The sequence below is a fragment of the Penaeus vannamei genome, chromosome 37, assembly GCF_042767895.1.
Source record: "Penaeus vannamei isolate JL-2024 chromosome 37, ASM4276789v1, whole genome shotgun sequence".
In the NCBI taxonomy this organism is placed as follows: domain Eukaryota; kingdom Metazoa; phylum Arthropoda; class Malacostraca; order Decapoda; family Penaeidae; genus Penaeus; species Penaeus vannamei.
The window spans coordinates 12332130-12349087 of NC_091585.1; the positions used below are offsets into that span (position 1 = coordinate 12332130).

The 16958-nt window shown below is 35.6% G+C and overlaps 1 protein-coding gene across 1 annotated transcript in view; it reads left to right on the forward strand.

The window, feature by feature from the left end:
* Positions 1–902: 902 nt before the first annotated feature.
* Positions 903–16958, forward strand: part of LOC113808062 (alpha-2-macroglobulin-like protein 1) — a 29131-nt gene continuing 13075 nt past the window's right edge. Inside the window, exons 1-13 of the mRNA XM_070115513.1 lie at positions 903–1043; positions 1844–1969; positions 3335–3532; positions 5676–5885; positions 6870–7021; positions 7829–8184; positions 9194–9348; positions 11564–11675; positions 12480–12698; positions 14274–14426; positions 15126–15347; positions 15918–16097; positions 16397–16574. Coding sequence (XP_069971614.1) covers positions 1036–1043; positions 1844–1969; positions 3335–3532; positions 5676–5885; positions 6870–7021; positions 7829–8184; positions 9194–9348; positions 11564–11675; positions 12480–12698; positions 14274–14426; positions 15126–15347; positions 15918–16097; positions 16397–16574 — 2269 coding nt within the window. The 5' untranslated portion in view covers positions 903–1035. The remainder of the gene's footprint in view (positions 1044–1843; positions 1970–3334; positions 3533–5675; positions 5886–6869; positions 7022–7828; positions 8185–9193; positions 9349–11563; positions 11676–12479; positions 12699–14273; positions 14427–15125; positions 15348–15917; positions 16098–16396; positions 16575–16958) is intronic.

A 16958-nucleotide genomic window follows, 5' to 3' on the forward strand; every position in this document is an offset into this window, starting at 1 on the left:
ATAGACATACCAATGTGAATATTTGAGTGTACGTTTGCTTAAATGCCAACACAAATACACACGTACTTACACACTTCTACATACATCTGTTCAGTGTGTGTTTGTGCTCATCCATTTATTAATTTCAGGATTGTACAAATACCAAACATATGTAAGTATAAATATAAAAGACAGCTGACTGAAATAGTTTGTTTTTCTTTTCCTATATTTGGACGCAATAGTATTCAGCGTGATACTAATTCCAGCTGTATCAAAATTGATAATGGAAGACAGATGTGTCTTTTATCATATTAGACAATATGATTAAAACGTCGTAAACGCGATGTATGGTAATTGCTCTAATATCTAATATCAAGAGATTTTTTAAAAGTATATTCTCACACATATTGACTTTTACAGGTATGCGAGTGATAATGATCGATGAAATGGCATGATAAAACCACAAATTGATGTTGATTCTCTCCCAGCATCCAGGAATGAAAAGTGTTACATAATGAGGGTTTTTGTCTTAGTGTATAAGTAATGGTGAAAATACAGTTTACGTCATGTTTGTATCTATTACAGAAGCGCCAGCAGTTTGCCATCATTATTCACCTGCTCTATATACCTGCTGCAATGCTTTTCATTTTCTTGATAACACAATACGCTCGTTTTTAATGTTTTTTTCATCTCATTTTCTCTTAGATCTCGATTGCCGCATTTCCCGTCTGAACACTGATTTTCTTCCCTCTCTTGTGCTCGCAATAATATGAACATGTTCCAATTTAAACGCATTTGTTCCACGCTTTAACTTTAACTAATTCCGCATTTTTATACTCGTGCGGACATGAATTAATCTAACACTAGATATATCACTCTACAATATATTCCAGTGGAGGATATTGTATTATATATCCTATAGACTGCCTATTAAGCTATTTCATTACACATCAAACAATTTTATATCAGATATTCTAACATCAACTGAACATTTTGTAAACCCAATTTCCCCTCCTTTTTAAAGCGGCCGACGTCGATGGGGGTTTTGTCGACCCCATGGGAAGGTAAGATTCATTGAGGTTTTTCCTTTAAATGGTGTACGTCTTTTAATGAGGAAGTTTGGATGTTATTTTCTAATTAGAATTCCTGGGAAACATGTGTTGATTGATGGATTATTATTTTTTTTCCCTTCATTAATTGATAATTTTCTATACAAGCACGTTAGTGTGCATGTGTATGTGTGTGTTGTGTGTGGATACTGTATTTGTATATTCATTCATCTCTCACTCTCTATCTTTTTCTAGTTATCTGTCTACCGATCGATCTATCTGTCTATCTATCTACCTATCTGGATCTATCCATCAATTTATATTTATCTATTTATGTATCTGAAAATATCTCTATCCATCTATTTGTATCTATATATTCATTCTTCTGTCTATTAGTATCTTGATGTACAAGGACATTCCTATTGCGGAGTCATATCTTTGAGCCGTCAAGCTGATCACATTGTTTCAGGAAGGCCATTTGTTATTGGTACACTCTTTTCAAAACTGTAAGGCTATCAAAGCGTAAGAAATTCTCGTTCTTTTCTCTATCTGTCGGTCTGTTTCGGTCTCTGTCTGTCTCTCTCTTTCTCTCTTTTTCCTTCCATCCGTCTGTTTATCTGCATTAGGTATGTAAATCTCCCTCTACAGTTCTCAAATATACATGCATACACATCCATACACATATTTATCTATTGATCTATTCATCTCCCTAACTATCTATCTGTCTGAATAATGTATCTACCTATTTTTACTTAACGAAAGTTTGTCCACAACCGGAACATATAAAACTTACCACTGATTTTCCTCACATACAGTGGCGGTGTGCAAGAAGACTCACCTGCCTTCTGTCCAGGGATCTGTAATGTACCAGATGAAGATGAGAACTGTACCGAAGTGCCTGGTACGTGCTGCTCCCAGTGGATCTGCGGTGATAGGCCGACGTGAGTCCGAGATATATTTCTTCAATGTTTTTATTTATTCATTTATTTATTTATACATTTATTGTTATTATTATCATTATCATTATTACCATTATTATTATTATCATTATCATTATTATTATTATCATTGTTTAGCTTCCTAACATATCCAAGCATAGCAGTAATGTTAAATATAAAGATAATGATGATAGTTACGATAATGGTGATAATGAATATGATAAATGTAATGCTAATGATGATAACAGCAATAATAATGATAACAATAATAATGAAGTAAATAAAAATGATAATGGTAAGAATGATTATAGTAACGATATTGATAAAATCAAATATAATTTCCACGGCAATTGTATTAATGAAAGGATCATATCAATAATAATAAAAAAATATAATTAAGATAATAACAACGATAAAGTCCTAGCAATAATAAGAACGATAATGATAATATGGTAATTATGATGATGATATTTTTCATGATAAGTGTATTGACAAAATGATGTTCATATAAATAATAATAAAAATATTGATATTGATAATGATAATAATAATGATAAGCATGATAATAATAGTGTTAGAATTGATAATGGTAATTATAGTTATCATCATGATAACGTAATAACAATACCAATGATAAAAATGATGATCATAACAATAATAATGATGTTAATAATAATAAAACCAATGACAATAGAAATTGCAATAACGATGATAGTAATAATAATAATAACAATATCGATATTGGTAGTGATAAAAACTATTGAAATATTCACAATATAATAGCAATGATGATTATGATATCTATAATAACAATATTTTTAATGATAATAATATTGGTAATCATTATCATTATGATAATAAAAATTAAAATATAATAATAAAACCAATTGAAATATCAACCATAATAAAAACAATTGCAATATCAACAATAATAAAACAATTGCAATATCAAAAATAATAAAAACAATTGTAATATCAACAATTATAAAAATATTTGCAATATCAACAATAACAAAAAATGCAATATCAACAATAATAAAACAATTGCAATATCAACAATAATAATAACTGCAATATCAACAATAATAAAAACAATTGCAATATCAACAATAATAAAAACAATTGTAATATCAACAAATATAAAAACAATTGCAATATCAACAATAATAATAACTGCAATATCAACAATAATAAAACAATTGCAATATCAACAATAATAAAAACAATTGCAATATCAACAATTATAAAAACAATTGCAATATCAACAACAATAAAATCAATTACAGTATCAATCATAATAAAAAACAACTGCAACATCAAAAATATAACAATAAGGATGATAACAACTAGATAAAACGAATCTTACAGAAACTGCACTCTGGAGACCGGCGTCGTACACCCGATCGGAGACACTTGGGTCGACGGATGCGAGAGATGCGCGTGTCTTTTCTCCATCGACGGGGCCTACGTGCGGTGCTACAGACTATTCTGCATACAGCCGCCACACAGAGATTGCGAAGAAGTGGAGAGGGAAGGCGAATGTTGCCCAGCTTACCACTGTAACAGGTGAGAGGGAAGGAGAGGGTTTGAATGTGGAGAGGTATGGATGAGAACGAATATTTTCACAATGCAAGAGATATGTATTTGACGAAGAAATAATCGAAACCGGGTAAATACATCTGTTGTATTGTGAAGATATTCGTTCTCATTCATGCCTTTCGACATTTGTCAACATAATCACGGTTCATGAGAGGTTTTGGTTTAAACAAGGAGGCACCCCGAAATTAGAAACCGTATCCTGATATCAATTGGTTGCATAATCTACCGGTCTTTAAAGCTCGTGGGTGTGGGAATGAATTCATTCATTGGTTGTGTGTCAAATTTTAACCGTCATAGAAACATTTTTAACCCTTAATAATTTTATTCAGTAAACAAGCAGTAAACAAATGGCATATCAATCTGTAAATCTTAGTGATACACATGATCATTTGATACCCTCCGTTTTCCTATTAATTAGAAATCGATGACATCTTAATAAACATAATAAAAAATACACGTGAGACGAAGTCGAGGCCCTAACACAGTCTAACCGTGTTCTTTTCATGATTTTACCTAGGACAGGAGCCGATCATTTCCCTTCCTTTCATCTATACCATTTTCCTCTCTTTCACTTCCCTCTAATAAATAATATACTTCTCATTCTATTCACTGATACCATCGGAACTGTCACCTGCGACTACTCCCGTAGAGTATCCACGTACCACTAGAATAACTAAATGAGTAACAAAATCTGTCCCCTAGCAACAAGGCATTAGACAAGCACCGCCATGGTGCTTGTCTAATGCCTTGTTCTCGCCGCATTTTCCATTTCGCCTCTCTGTTTACACGAGTAAGGACGGGACTCGTCTCAATTATCATATTTCAATACAAATGGATTTAACAATTACGTTAATACACATATCAAGAAGTAAAATCTATTATATGAGGGTAAAATGTGACTAACAACCAACACTCAGCTTACCTGTTTACAGGAGTAAGGACAGGACTCGTCTGACAAGAAATCGTTAAATAAATTCTGCTGCACTGAAATGCCTTCAGATATATGATTATGTAAACAAATGTTTCAGTGACGAACGTGCATCTTACAAATCAGAGACAGAGCACCATTTAAATGTCGAATAAATAATGATCTCGACATATATATATATATATATATATATATATATATATATACATATATATATATATATACATATATATATACATATATATATATATATATATATATATATATATATATATACATGTAAATATATAAATTGATAAATAAATAAATATATATATATATATATAAATTGATATATATATATATATATATATATATATATTTATATATATATAAATTAATATATATATATATATTTATATATATACATGTATATATATATATATATATATATATATATATATATATTATATATATATATATATATATATATATATATATATATATATATATATATATATATATATATGAATATATATATATATATGTGTGTGTATATATATATATATATATATATATATATATATATATATATATATATATATATATATATGAATATATATAAGAATATATATATATGAATATATATAAGAATATATATATATATATATATATATATATATATGAATATATATATGTATATATATATATATATATATATATATATATATATATATATGTATATATATATATATATATATATAGATAGATAGATAGATAGATAGATACATGTATATACATGTATATACATGTTTATATATATATATATATATATATATATATATGTATATATATATATATATATATATGTATGTATTTATGTATATGTATATATATATATATATATATATGTATGTATGTATGTATATATATATATATATATATATATATATATATATATATATATATATATATATATATATAATACACACACACACACACACACACACACACACACACACACACACACACACACACACACACACACACACACACACACACACACACACACATATATATGTATATATATATATATATATATATATATATATATATATATATATATATATATATATATATATATATGTATATTTAAACAAACACATATATACCTACATCGTGTCTCCCTTCCCTTTCACGCAGCACGACCTGCCAGGTTGACGGTCGCTACTACGGCGTCGGGGAGTCGTGGCAGACGAAGGACTTCTGCCAGACCTGCCGCTGCACCAAGGGCGACCCGGTCCCCGTGATAGAGTGCGAGGAGCCGGAGGTTTGCAGGTCGCCGCCCAGCCCCGCCTGCAGGCCGATCGCCTCCGTCTGGGAGTGCTGTCCCGTCGGATGGGATTGCTCGGAGTGAGTGGCTGGGGGGGAGTTGGTGGGGATGGAGGGGGGGGGTCGTGCTTGGGGGGGGGGGGGGAGGAGGGGGGTTGGGTCGTGGTTGAGGGTATGGGGGAGGGGGAGTTGGGAGGGGGGAGTTGGGGATGAAGGGGGGTCGTGCTTGGGGGTGGGGGTGTTGGTTGGGATAAAGGGGGGGGGGAGGTCGTGCTTGTTGCTTGGTTCTTTCTTGAGGTTCTCTTTTCCCTTCCGGTTCCTCTTGTTCGGTGTGATTATTCTATCTTATTTATTTAATATGATAAACATCTCGTTTTCTTTCTGTTTGTCGTGTTGATTTCTCTCTTTATTTTGTTGTTGTTTTCGTGTCTTTCTTTCCGGTTTATCTTGTTTTTGTTCCTCTTCCTCGTCTTCCTTTCTTGCCTGGCGTTATTCTTGTTCTTTTGTCCTTTTTCTCCTTATTACCTCTCTCGTCTTTGTTTTTGTCTTTGCTTTCCTTACTACAGTTTTGTTTCTTTCCTTGTTTGTCTTGCTTTCCTGTTTGTTTCCTCTTGGCGCTTTCCTTTTAAGGGCATTTCACTATTCAATCTTTTCCTCTATTTTTGTGACCAAACCTGTTTAGATTTTCATCATAAAGAATGGATAAATAACAAGAACTTTTTCATATTATACGTACTAAATGAAATATAAATGAATAACGAAACAATGCTGGTTTGCATGTGTACTTGAGTGCTGTGTTTGTGTTCGCGTACGTGTCTGTGTGTATATGTGTGTATTTGTGTGCGCGTCGGTTTGTGTCTGTGTGCGTGCGTGTCGGTTTGTGGATGTATATGCGTACGTGTCGGTTTGTATCTGTGTGTGCGTGCGTGTCGGTTTGTGTCTATGTGTACGCGTGCCTGTATCTGCGCCTACATCCAACCGCATATGTTTGAATGTATGAGTGCCTGCGTGTGTGTGCAACCAAGCCACACCATAACTACCCGGATGGTCCCTTCTCCCTTCCAGCGCGTACTTGATCACGGTGCCCAAGGTGTTCGTGCGGGGAGGCCAGTCGACCGTGTGTGTCTTCCTCGAGGACGACCCGCCTATCTCGGTCAACCTCACCTTGACGATGATGGTCGAGAAGGACGAGGTTCACGTCACGGTTGTTGAGACAGGTTCGTTGCTCTGGTTGCACGAAAACGCTAGTACACACACACGCACACACACACACACACACACACACACACACACACACACACACACACACACGCACACACAAGGTAGATCATGGATATAGACAGACAAATACACACAAGAGCAAGCACATGGACACAGACCTCCCCCCTTCCCCTCCCTCCCCACACACAGGTACATGGGCAGAGATACACGCACACAAATGTTCTATAATATATGCATAGACTTAAAATTAAAGCTACAAACAGCTATCGATTTCCTATAAAGAAAAATAACGCATGGTCTTGGTTCCGTCCTTCAATAATACTCCAGAAATCCCTATGTGTTTATTTCAATACATGAAACAATATAGAATGGAAACAAACAACCTTTCTTCTATTTTTTTCTAATTAACCTAATGTTGCTCAATTCTCATATATACATGGCTGCGGCAAGTAGATATCTATGAAAACGTTTCATATAATTTTTACAAAAAAGAAAGTATGGGACACAACACTTGGTGTCTTTCTATCATTATTGGTATCATAATTTATCCTTATTATCATTACTATCACTGTAGTTTTATCATCGTTATCATGTTTCTTTCCATTGCAGTTGTTACTTTAACCTTATCATCATACTTCTCATTAATGCTGCTATTAATATATCCATATCAATATCATCAAATTTCTTATCATTATCATCACTGTTACAATATTCCCCGCTATCGCAACCATTATACCTCTTATCATTATCACCATTGCCTTCTTCTCATCAACATTATTTCACCTTTTCTATTCTCACTTCAGTGTCGGCCAATCACGTGTGTGTGGAATTCCCCGTGCCTGACGGCGGCGACGCCTATGACGTCCTTCTCATCGAGGGGAGCATCGGCGAGGTCCTCGTGTCTAAGGAGCTGAGGATCCGCCTCGTCTCCGTCGGCAGGACTTTCGTGCAGACGGACAAGTACCTGTACGAGGAGGGGCAGTCGGTGAAGTTCCGCGTGCTGAGCGTCGAGGGCGAGAGGGCCGCCATCTCCTACGAGGACCTGGACGAGGTGTGGGTAACCTCGCCGACGGAGACGCGGCTGGTGCAGTGGCTCAACGTCAGCAACAGCCGCGGCCTCGTGCAGCTCGAGTTCCCGCTGGCCGAGCACGTGCAGGAGGTCAGTGTTATGGGGCGCGGGGTTCAGGCGGTTCAGCTCTGCTCATTCCGAGTCGTGCATGGAGCGGCGGAGCCTTCAGTGATTATCAGAGGGGATGTTGCTAATAATGTATCTTTTCATCAGCATTCAAACATCTTGCCATGCAAACATTTTCATCAACCATTCATCTCTTGATACACCATTTCATCAGTCATACATAGGATCCTATATAGGTTTGATACTCATTCTCGGTGTACAATTCCCTTTTTGTGTTCATCCCGGTTCTGACTGCCCGGCTCTGGTCTTTGCCAGTGCAAGGGACCCGGCGCGGCTTATCCCAGTACCGGAAGCCCAGAGCGTGATGGGTAGCAGACGCTTTGAGAAGCTAGACATCTTGGTCACAGTGATGAAAATGTGCAAAGCTTACTTACTTACTTACCCGTCTATATTCAGATTATATGAAAATCATGTCATACATTTTGCATCAGTCATGCATCTTTTCATGTCATATAACGTTTTAGTCAACATGTTTTCAGCAGTTATGTATCTTTTCATTAGGCATACCGTACATCCTTTCATGCAACTTTCCACACACCGTCTCATCAGCCAAAAATCATTTCACAATTCGCTTCATCAACAAATACATTGTTTCAAAAAAACACCAATCATACGTTTTCATTCCATCAACCAAAAAATATTTCTTAATTCACTCCATCTAAAAGGCATCATAAGAAAGAAAGAAAGAAAGAAAAAAAAAGAAAAAGAAAAAGAAAAGAAAGAAAAAAGAAAAAGAAAAATACAAAAAAAAAAAATATATATATATATATATATATATATATATATATATATATATATATATATATATATCATAATGCACTCCATCTAAAAGGCATCATTAAAAAAAAGTAAAAAAAAAAAAAAAAAAAAAAAAATAGCATAGTTTTCATTCATTGTTCCATCAACCCAAAATCATTTCATAATTCACTCCATCTAAAATACATCACTTCAACAAAAACTCATACATCCCCAGGGAGCGTACACAATCCACGTGAGAACTGGAGGACGTGTTACAACCCAGGACTTCAAGGTCGAGCCATACGTACTACCGAGATTCGAGGTCACTCTCAACCTTCCACCTTACACGCTTGTCACTCAGGACTTGATCACGATTGAAGTCTGTGCTGAGTAAGTGGCAATTGCTATGCAGTTTGGTAGCGTTATTGTTGTTCTTGGGCTGTTGTTGTTGCTGTTTTGTTGCTATTGGCATTGTTATTTTATTAATATTATTGTTGATATTGCTATTAGTATTACTGTTATCTTCATTATAATTATATTTTTTGGTGATTTGTTATTGTTACTGTAATTATTATTATTATTATTATTATTACTATTAGTATTATCAACTACTACTGCTGCATCTTTTGCTACTACCACTACTACAACTACCTATAGTTTTATTACTTATTGTTACTCTTACTATCAGGTTTATAATAATTTTCATATTCATTCTTCATATTGTTATTACTTTCGATAATATTATTTGCTATGACAATTTGTATTACTGTTACTGTCATTATCATTACTATTATCTTTGTTATTATCATAATCTTTACTGTTAATGATTTATGATTTCCATTCTTCTTATTATTATAATTATTATAATGATAGTAAAATGACAATAACAATGCTATGAAATAAATAATAATAATAATAATAATATCATGAAAAAGATAACGATAATGATAACAATAATGATGATAAAGTAACAATGAGACATAATAATAATAAGATACTAATAATGATAGTGATAGTAATAATATTAATAATGATAATAATAACAATAATAGTGGTAGTCATCATAATGATATTAGCAAAAACTATTATAAAAGTAGTAGTAATGATAATGATAAAACATTGAATACAATGATGATAATAACGATAATAATTATAATAAGAATGATAATGATAACAGTATTGAAGATAATAATGATAATAACATTTATTACTATTATAATTATCCTCATTATTATCCTTATTATTATCATTATCACCATTATTATCCATTATATGTTCAATTATACAAATCATTATAATTATTATATCTATTTATCTATTATAATTACTGATATAACTATTCGTTACAGGACTCACCAGGCATGCAACTATTTCGAAAAGCTCATTTCATATATAATTCTGAGGTGATCCAAAATGTCCATGCGTAAAATTAATATAACGTTACATTCAGAATTCCGCATAAAATTCTAGTGATATCTATTTTCCCAAAACTCTTACACGTATGTCACTTCCAGTTCATTTCACCACCCATCTGTTTCCATAATGTTTCCTTTTCCTGTTAAATTGTTACGAGAACCTCATAGCAATTTCATTTGTTATATACTGTATGCAAGTGTTATTCTTTATATACGGCGAACGTGTTTTTTTATATACTGTACGTGCTTTCTTATATAGTGAACGTGTTTCTTTTGTCAACATATGCTGTGTGCAAGTGTTTTTTATATACACTGTATCCAGGTGTTTTTACATCCACCAAGGAAGTCATGTTTTTGGTAGCGTTGGTTAGTTTGTTTGTTGGTATATATATATATATATATATATATATATATATATATATATATATATATATATATATATATATATATATATATATATATATTCATATATTTTTACCAGAAGCGTGTCTTTGGCTGGATCCGGATCATGATCTTTAGAATTTTTGATGAGTGCATGAATTACCCTTAATGCAAATGCAGCTTAAACAGTTATGAACAGATCCTTTCCAGAGGTGTGTCTTAGCCTAACTGGAATTTTGGTGGTGATCCAGATCCAGGATTTTTTTTTTAATGATTGCATGTTAATCCTAATTACAGGGGTAACTATTGTTATCATCATTACATTTATTACCTCCGCCAAGGAGATTATGTTTACGGATGTTACCAGTGTACTTGAGAAAGAGATCATTATAAAGTAATTCCTCAAGTATGAATATTTTTATTGTATCATTGACCATATTACATTGGCGGAGGTATGCGCTCTTTGAGACTGCTAGTTTATATATATATATATATATATATATATATATATATATATATATATATATATATATATATATATATTGTGCGCTTGTGTTTTTTTTTATATACTGTATGAAAGTATTCTTGATGTACTGTGTGCATTTTTATATACTGTGAAAGTATTTTTATGTATACTGAATGCAAGTGCCTTTTTCGTATCCTATTTTTATACCACAGGATCTGTTGCCTTGTTCTTCAACACCGTTACTTGTATAAGCAACCTGCAATAGGCAGTGGCAATCCCTCTGAGAAGAACAGATACTATTATTACGAATTTTACAGGATGTATCTTCTTTCTTTTCATACAGTTACACGTATGGGCAACCCGTAACAGGCAGTGGTAATCTCTTTGTGAAGACGCTTATGTACTATTATTACGAAGGCGACCAAAGGGATGACGCTCTTGTCATTCCTATCCCGGTACGTAGGCTGGTATTGCTTCTGGTATTGATAATGTCGATAGCAATGATTATAACGGAAATCTCAACACTGACCAAATTCAGTCTTTGGTAACCGGTTCTAAACTGTGGAGTGAATGGTGTATAGAAAGTATAGGTTACATGGATTTTTGTTTTTTATTGAAACACTATCTTCCCATTCCTTTGTGCATTCGGAAAGAGTAGCTTTTCCCTCTGAGTCTGGAAAATTATTTGGTTTCCTTGCTTTTTCATATGTTTGCCTATCATTTTACCTGTTTGTTAAGGAATTATATATGATCCACCTCTGTTTCTTCATCCTTTCCTTTTTTCTCTTTTCCTAACTCTTAAGAATGAACCGGAGATTGTCTATATGCATTTGTAATTGTGTTTATACATTCATTTGACTTAGGATACCTATTTCCTGGTATATGTAAGTATTAATATGGTTAAGTATCCACCTTAAGTCGTCGACATGCCTTATTGTCAATACAGGTATCCATCGATATAATGATATAGAACACTTAACTATCGATCTATTGATATTAAAATGCCCATGTTATCTCCCTATCTATCAGTCTCGATATTTATGCTAGCTATCAAATTCAGTATGTATATATCCACTGATCTGTCATTAACAGTATATATAGGTTGTCTCCCTACCAGTCAGTATCAAAAGATTTAGGTGATCTAACGCTCAGTCAGTATCCTTGTATGTAGGCTGTTTATCCCCCGCCTCGCCCTTGCTCTCCCGCCCTTCCCGCTCCCCCTCGAGCGCCCCTTCAGAGAGCTCCTCCTTCGCCCGCAGACCTTCAGCGGGTGCACGGACGTCGAGGTGGACACCAGCCTCATCGACACAGGGTCCCATTACGTACACGGCCTTGCTCTGACAGCTGACATCACCGAGGAAGGCACCGGACACATGGCCTCAGGCGCCGCGACCGTCAAGCTGGCCTCCCAACGCCTGTCCTTCGCGTGGATTAGCCGAGGGAAGGATGCCAAGCCGGGCTTGCCCCTCGAGATGCAGGTTGGCCCTGGCGGTTGCGCTCGCACTCGGACGAGCTGTTCTTGTATACACGTATCTATTTGTGCAAGTGATTTGCGCGTGAGAGTGTGTACGTTCATAAAGTACGTGTGTATGTCCAAGATATATATATATATATATATATATATATATATATATATATATATATATATATATATATATATAAATATGTATATATGTATATATATATATATATATATATATATATATATATATATATAGAGAGAGAGAGAGAGAGAGAGAGAGAGAGAGAGAGAGAGAGAGAGAGAGAGAAAGAGAGAGAGAGAGAGAGAGAGAGAGAGAAAGATAAATATGATTATAGATAGATGAATATGCGCGCGCGCGCGCGTGTGTGTGTGTGTGTGTGTGCGTGTGCGTGCGTGCACACACACACATACACACACACATATATAGAGAGAGAAGGAAAGAGAGGGAAAGAGAGAGACAACAGATGAACATGGTAGCTTATGAATTTTGTCCTTGAGTTTGAAGTGACAATGGTGTTTCTGGAAATGAAAAGGACTTAAATCTACAGCTGAAATACTTCGTTCACGAGGCTCAGCAGTTTTCTTCTAATACGTAAACAGCCCATACATAGAATGGGGTGTTTACGTAAATTATACTTTTATATTACTTTGATCCCAAGTTGTTCTAGTTCTCTGTTTACAAAGATGTTATTTAAGGTATGTATGATGGACCTCTGAATAAAAAGGGAAAGCCAATCCTTTTTAGGACGTCAGTAGCGGAGTAAATTTCTTTGATAATATTAGATCAGATTTTGATATCTTGTATGCCCTTTTGATAGAGGTTTTAATAAAATTCATAGGAAGGAAAGATTCAAATTTCTGTCTACGTAGGTTTCTTGGATCTCATAATAAATGCAATATTCTTTTGCTGACAGTTATATAGTGCAGAAATTACTGAATTTGTAATTTTGGTTTAAGCAAAAATGTGTCAACAACTTAAGAATAGAAGTATAAAATCAGGGAACATTTTGTGATCCATCTCTCATGAAAGCTCATAATTATGTTAATTGGTGGTGGGTTTATAGAATTACTAGTAACCACATTATCAACCTATTCATAAGATTTTACACCGAAAATTTCTTGTTTATAGTAATAATTTCCTGGAATTTCACACTCACATACACGCACACGGCCACACACACATACAGACACGCACACGGCCACACACACATACAGACACGCCCACGGCCACACACACATACAGACACGCACACGGCCACACACACATACAGACAAACACCCACTCAAAGATACACAAACATTTATATAATTATATATTTACTTAGATGTAGATACATTCATTTGTCTCCCAATTGCCATGGTCATTATTTTCATTATCACTATTTTTATAATTATCATTATTATCATCAGTACTACTACAAGTATCATCTTTATTTCTGTTTATTATTAAAATTATTATTAAAATGATCATAAATAATGATTATTAATATTAATCATAATTATTAATATTTTCCTATTCTTCTGCTATCACCATCATCACTATCTAATACCAACCATGGCATTGCAACAGATTCAGGCGAGGTTCCCAGACCAATCAGGAGCCCCAGACGTCGAGGTAACAGCCTGTGTGGAAACCGCGTGTAAAGACTTCGTGACTGACGAGCACGGTGTCTTCTCGGTGATCGTGCCTCCCCACCTCGTGAAACCTCGCGGCAAACTCAAGGTCGGTTTCTACGGTGCTCGCGGGAGGGGAGGCGAGGGGGGGGGGGTTCTAAGGCAGCTCGTAGGAGAGGAACTGGGTAAAAAAAAGAGGCATATCTGAAGAGGTGGAGAAGAATGGTGGAGGACGAGGAATAGTAGAGAGCAAGAGTAAGCTCTGTCGAAGCACCAGCGTTGGGAATTAGTAAGCCGGATGGTTGGCGGTAGATCTACGCGTCCGTTATTGACTGGAAATGAATGTCATTGACATTATTATTGATATTCTTTTATGCCTTTTTCTTGATGTTATTACTTTATCATAATAGCATAGTCACTATCATTATTGCAATTGCCATTTTTTCTCCTTATTATTATTGATATTATGATTGTGGTTCTTACCGTTATTGTCTGTTATTATTATAATTATCATTATTTTTATCGTTATTATTATTATATAATTTTCTATTCTTATCATTATCATTATTATTATCATTATCATCAACATTACCATTTTTATTGGTTATATTATTATTGCCATATTCAGTATAACTTATATTATCGAATGTCGATAATTTTCGATATATGACTTTCCATTGCGTCTAAACAACGTTTGCAAATTTAGATAAATATTTTCATAGCATAGACTGCCATGAGCTTGAAGACGAGTACGATACGACGTGAACAAAGGACAAATAATGGCGTCATTTTCGCACTCCTCCAACAGGTAACTCTCACGAACGAAGACGATCAACAAGGACACCTTGGCAACCTTCGCCCGTCGGTGGGCTACTTCTACTTCGATGTCTACTACTCTGAGTCGAACTCCAGTCTCTCTCTTGTCATCCCGACGGACGCTGTCGAATGCACTCCTGGAGGGGACATTAGCCTGTCTCTGCCGGTGCTCTTCGTGGCCAACAACATCAACCACGCTCTGATGAGACTGCAGGTAAGGGTTCTAATCTACACTCAGTTGCAGGAAGGAGACAAACTGGCAACTCCACCCAGGGAGCACTCCGATTTGCCAAATCTCTTTCGGGAAAAGGGTAATAAAGTGATGAAGAAGGTAGCAAATACATTAACAAATATGAAATGGTGTTATGAGCAATCAAAAGCAAAACATGTATAGAAACACCAAGCATCAGCTAATTAGCATAAAAAGTAGATTTACCAAATCCGAGTGATCCAGACTCCGGGGTGAGTTGTCAGTTATTATTTTTCTTCTGATATTGGACACGGTGTAGTTTTTTTGAAATTGAAGGAATTGTGGATGGTGATGGTAGGGGGTATGGATTAAATGATGGAAAAGAGCGTATTAGTACTTAACTCGATGCGGAGTATGCGGGTAGGTCAAATAAAATAACAATTAACTATGTTGGCATATTGAATGAAATTCGTGGGAAAAAGCAACATGGACAGCCTTGCCCCTTCTGATCTTGAACGAAACCAGCGCCTTGTTGAATAAATTGGAGAATATCGAATAAAATGGAGAACATCGCAGACCAATCAATCTTTCCAGGTGATATCAAGGAGCCAGGTGATACTTGTTGAATCCTTCGTCCAAGACCTGGTGGCTTCGGACTTGCCTCTGGATGAAGACGCGCTCCTGGAACCCATGGCGGATCTTGAAGACGGATTTGTCAGGGGATCCTTCTCTGTCCAGCTGGAACTCCCTTACTATGCGTCGCCCTCTGTCAATGTGAGTCTTTTATCCGGGTATTTCAGATGTATTTTTTTAAATAGTTATGTAAATAAACACACCCATACATGTACACGCACACACAAATATATACATATGTAAATATATATATATATATATATATATATATATATATATATATATATATATATATATATATATATATATATATATATATATGAATGAATGTATAAACATACACACTATATATAAATATAAATATATATACATACATACAAAAAAACATTTATACAAACAATAACCCACATAATTCCTAACCGTCTGAAACTGCACTTCAGGTTTTGGTCTGGTATTCCACCGCGACCGGCGAGGTGATCGCAGGCTCTGGCACCGTGGAGGTCGGCGCCTGTCTGCCCACCGTCGCCAGCCTGGCATGGGCCCCCGCTGGCCCCGCGGCGCCCAAAGACAACGTTCAGATCACTATCACAGCGTCGCCGAACTCCATCTGCTCGCTGGGTAAACGATGGTAGTTTCAGAGAGAGAGCGAGAGAGAGAGAGAGAGAGAGAGAGAGAGAGAGAGAGAGAGAGAGAGAGAGAGAGAGAGAGAGAGAGAGAGAGAGAGAGAGAGAGAGAGAGAGAGTCAAGGTGCAGAAGTTCCCGACTTGGTGGTGGTAGCGTGGACGATGGTTGTGTCTCGTGCTGGTGCAGGGAAGTCCCGGGCAGAGGGGTAGCCCGGCAAGGGCGTAGGTGACCCCAGGAGGAGGCCATGTCCGAGCGGAGACGCGACTCGAAGTAGAGTGGAGTGACCCTCAAAGGGGAAGCATCCGGTCGGGGCCACGACTGGATGTAGAGTGGGATGTGAGGTCAGGAGCGGGTCAAAGGTCACGACTACTGGGGTGT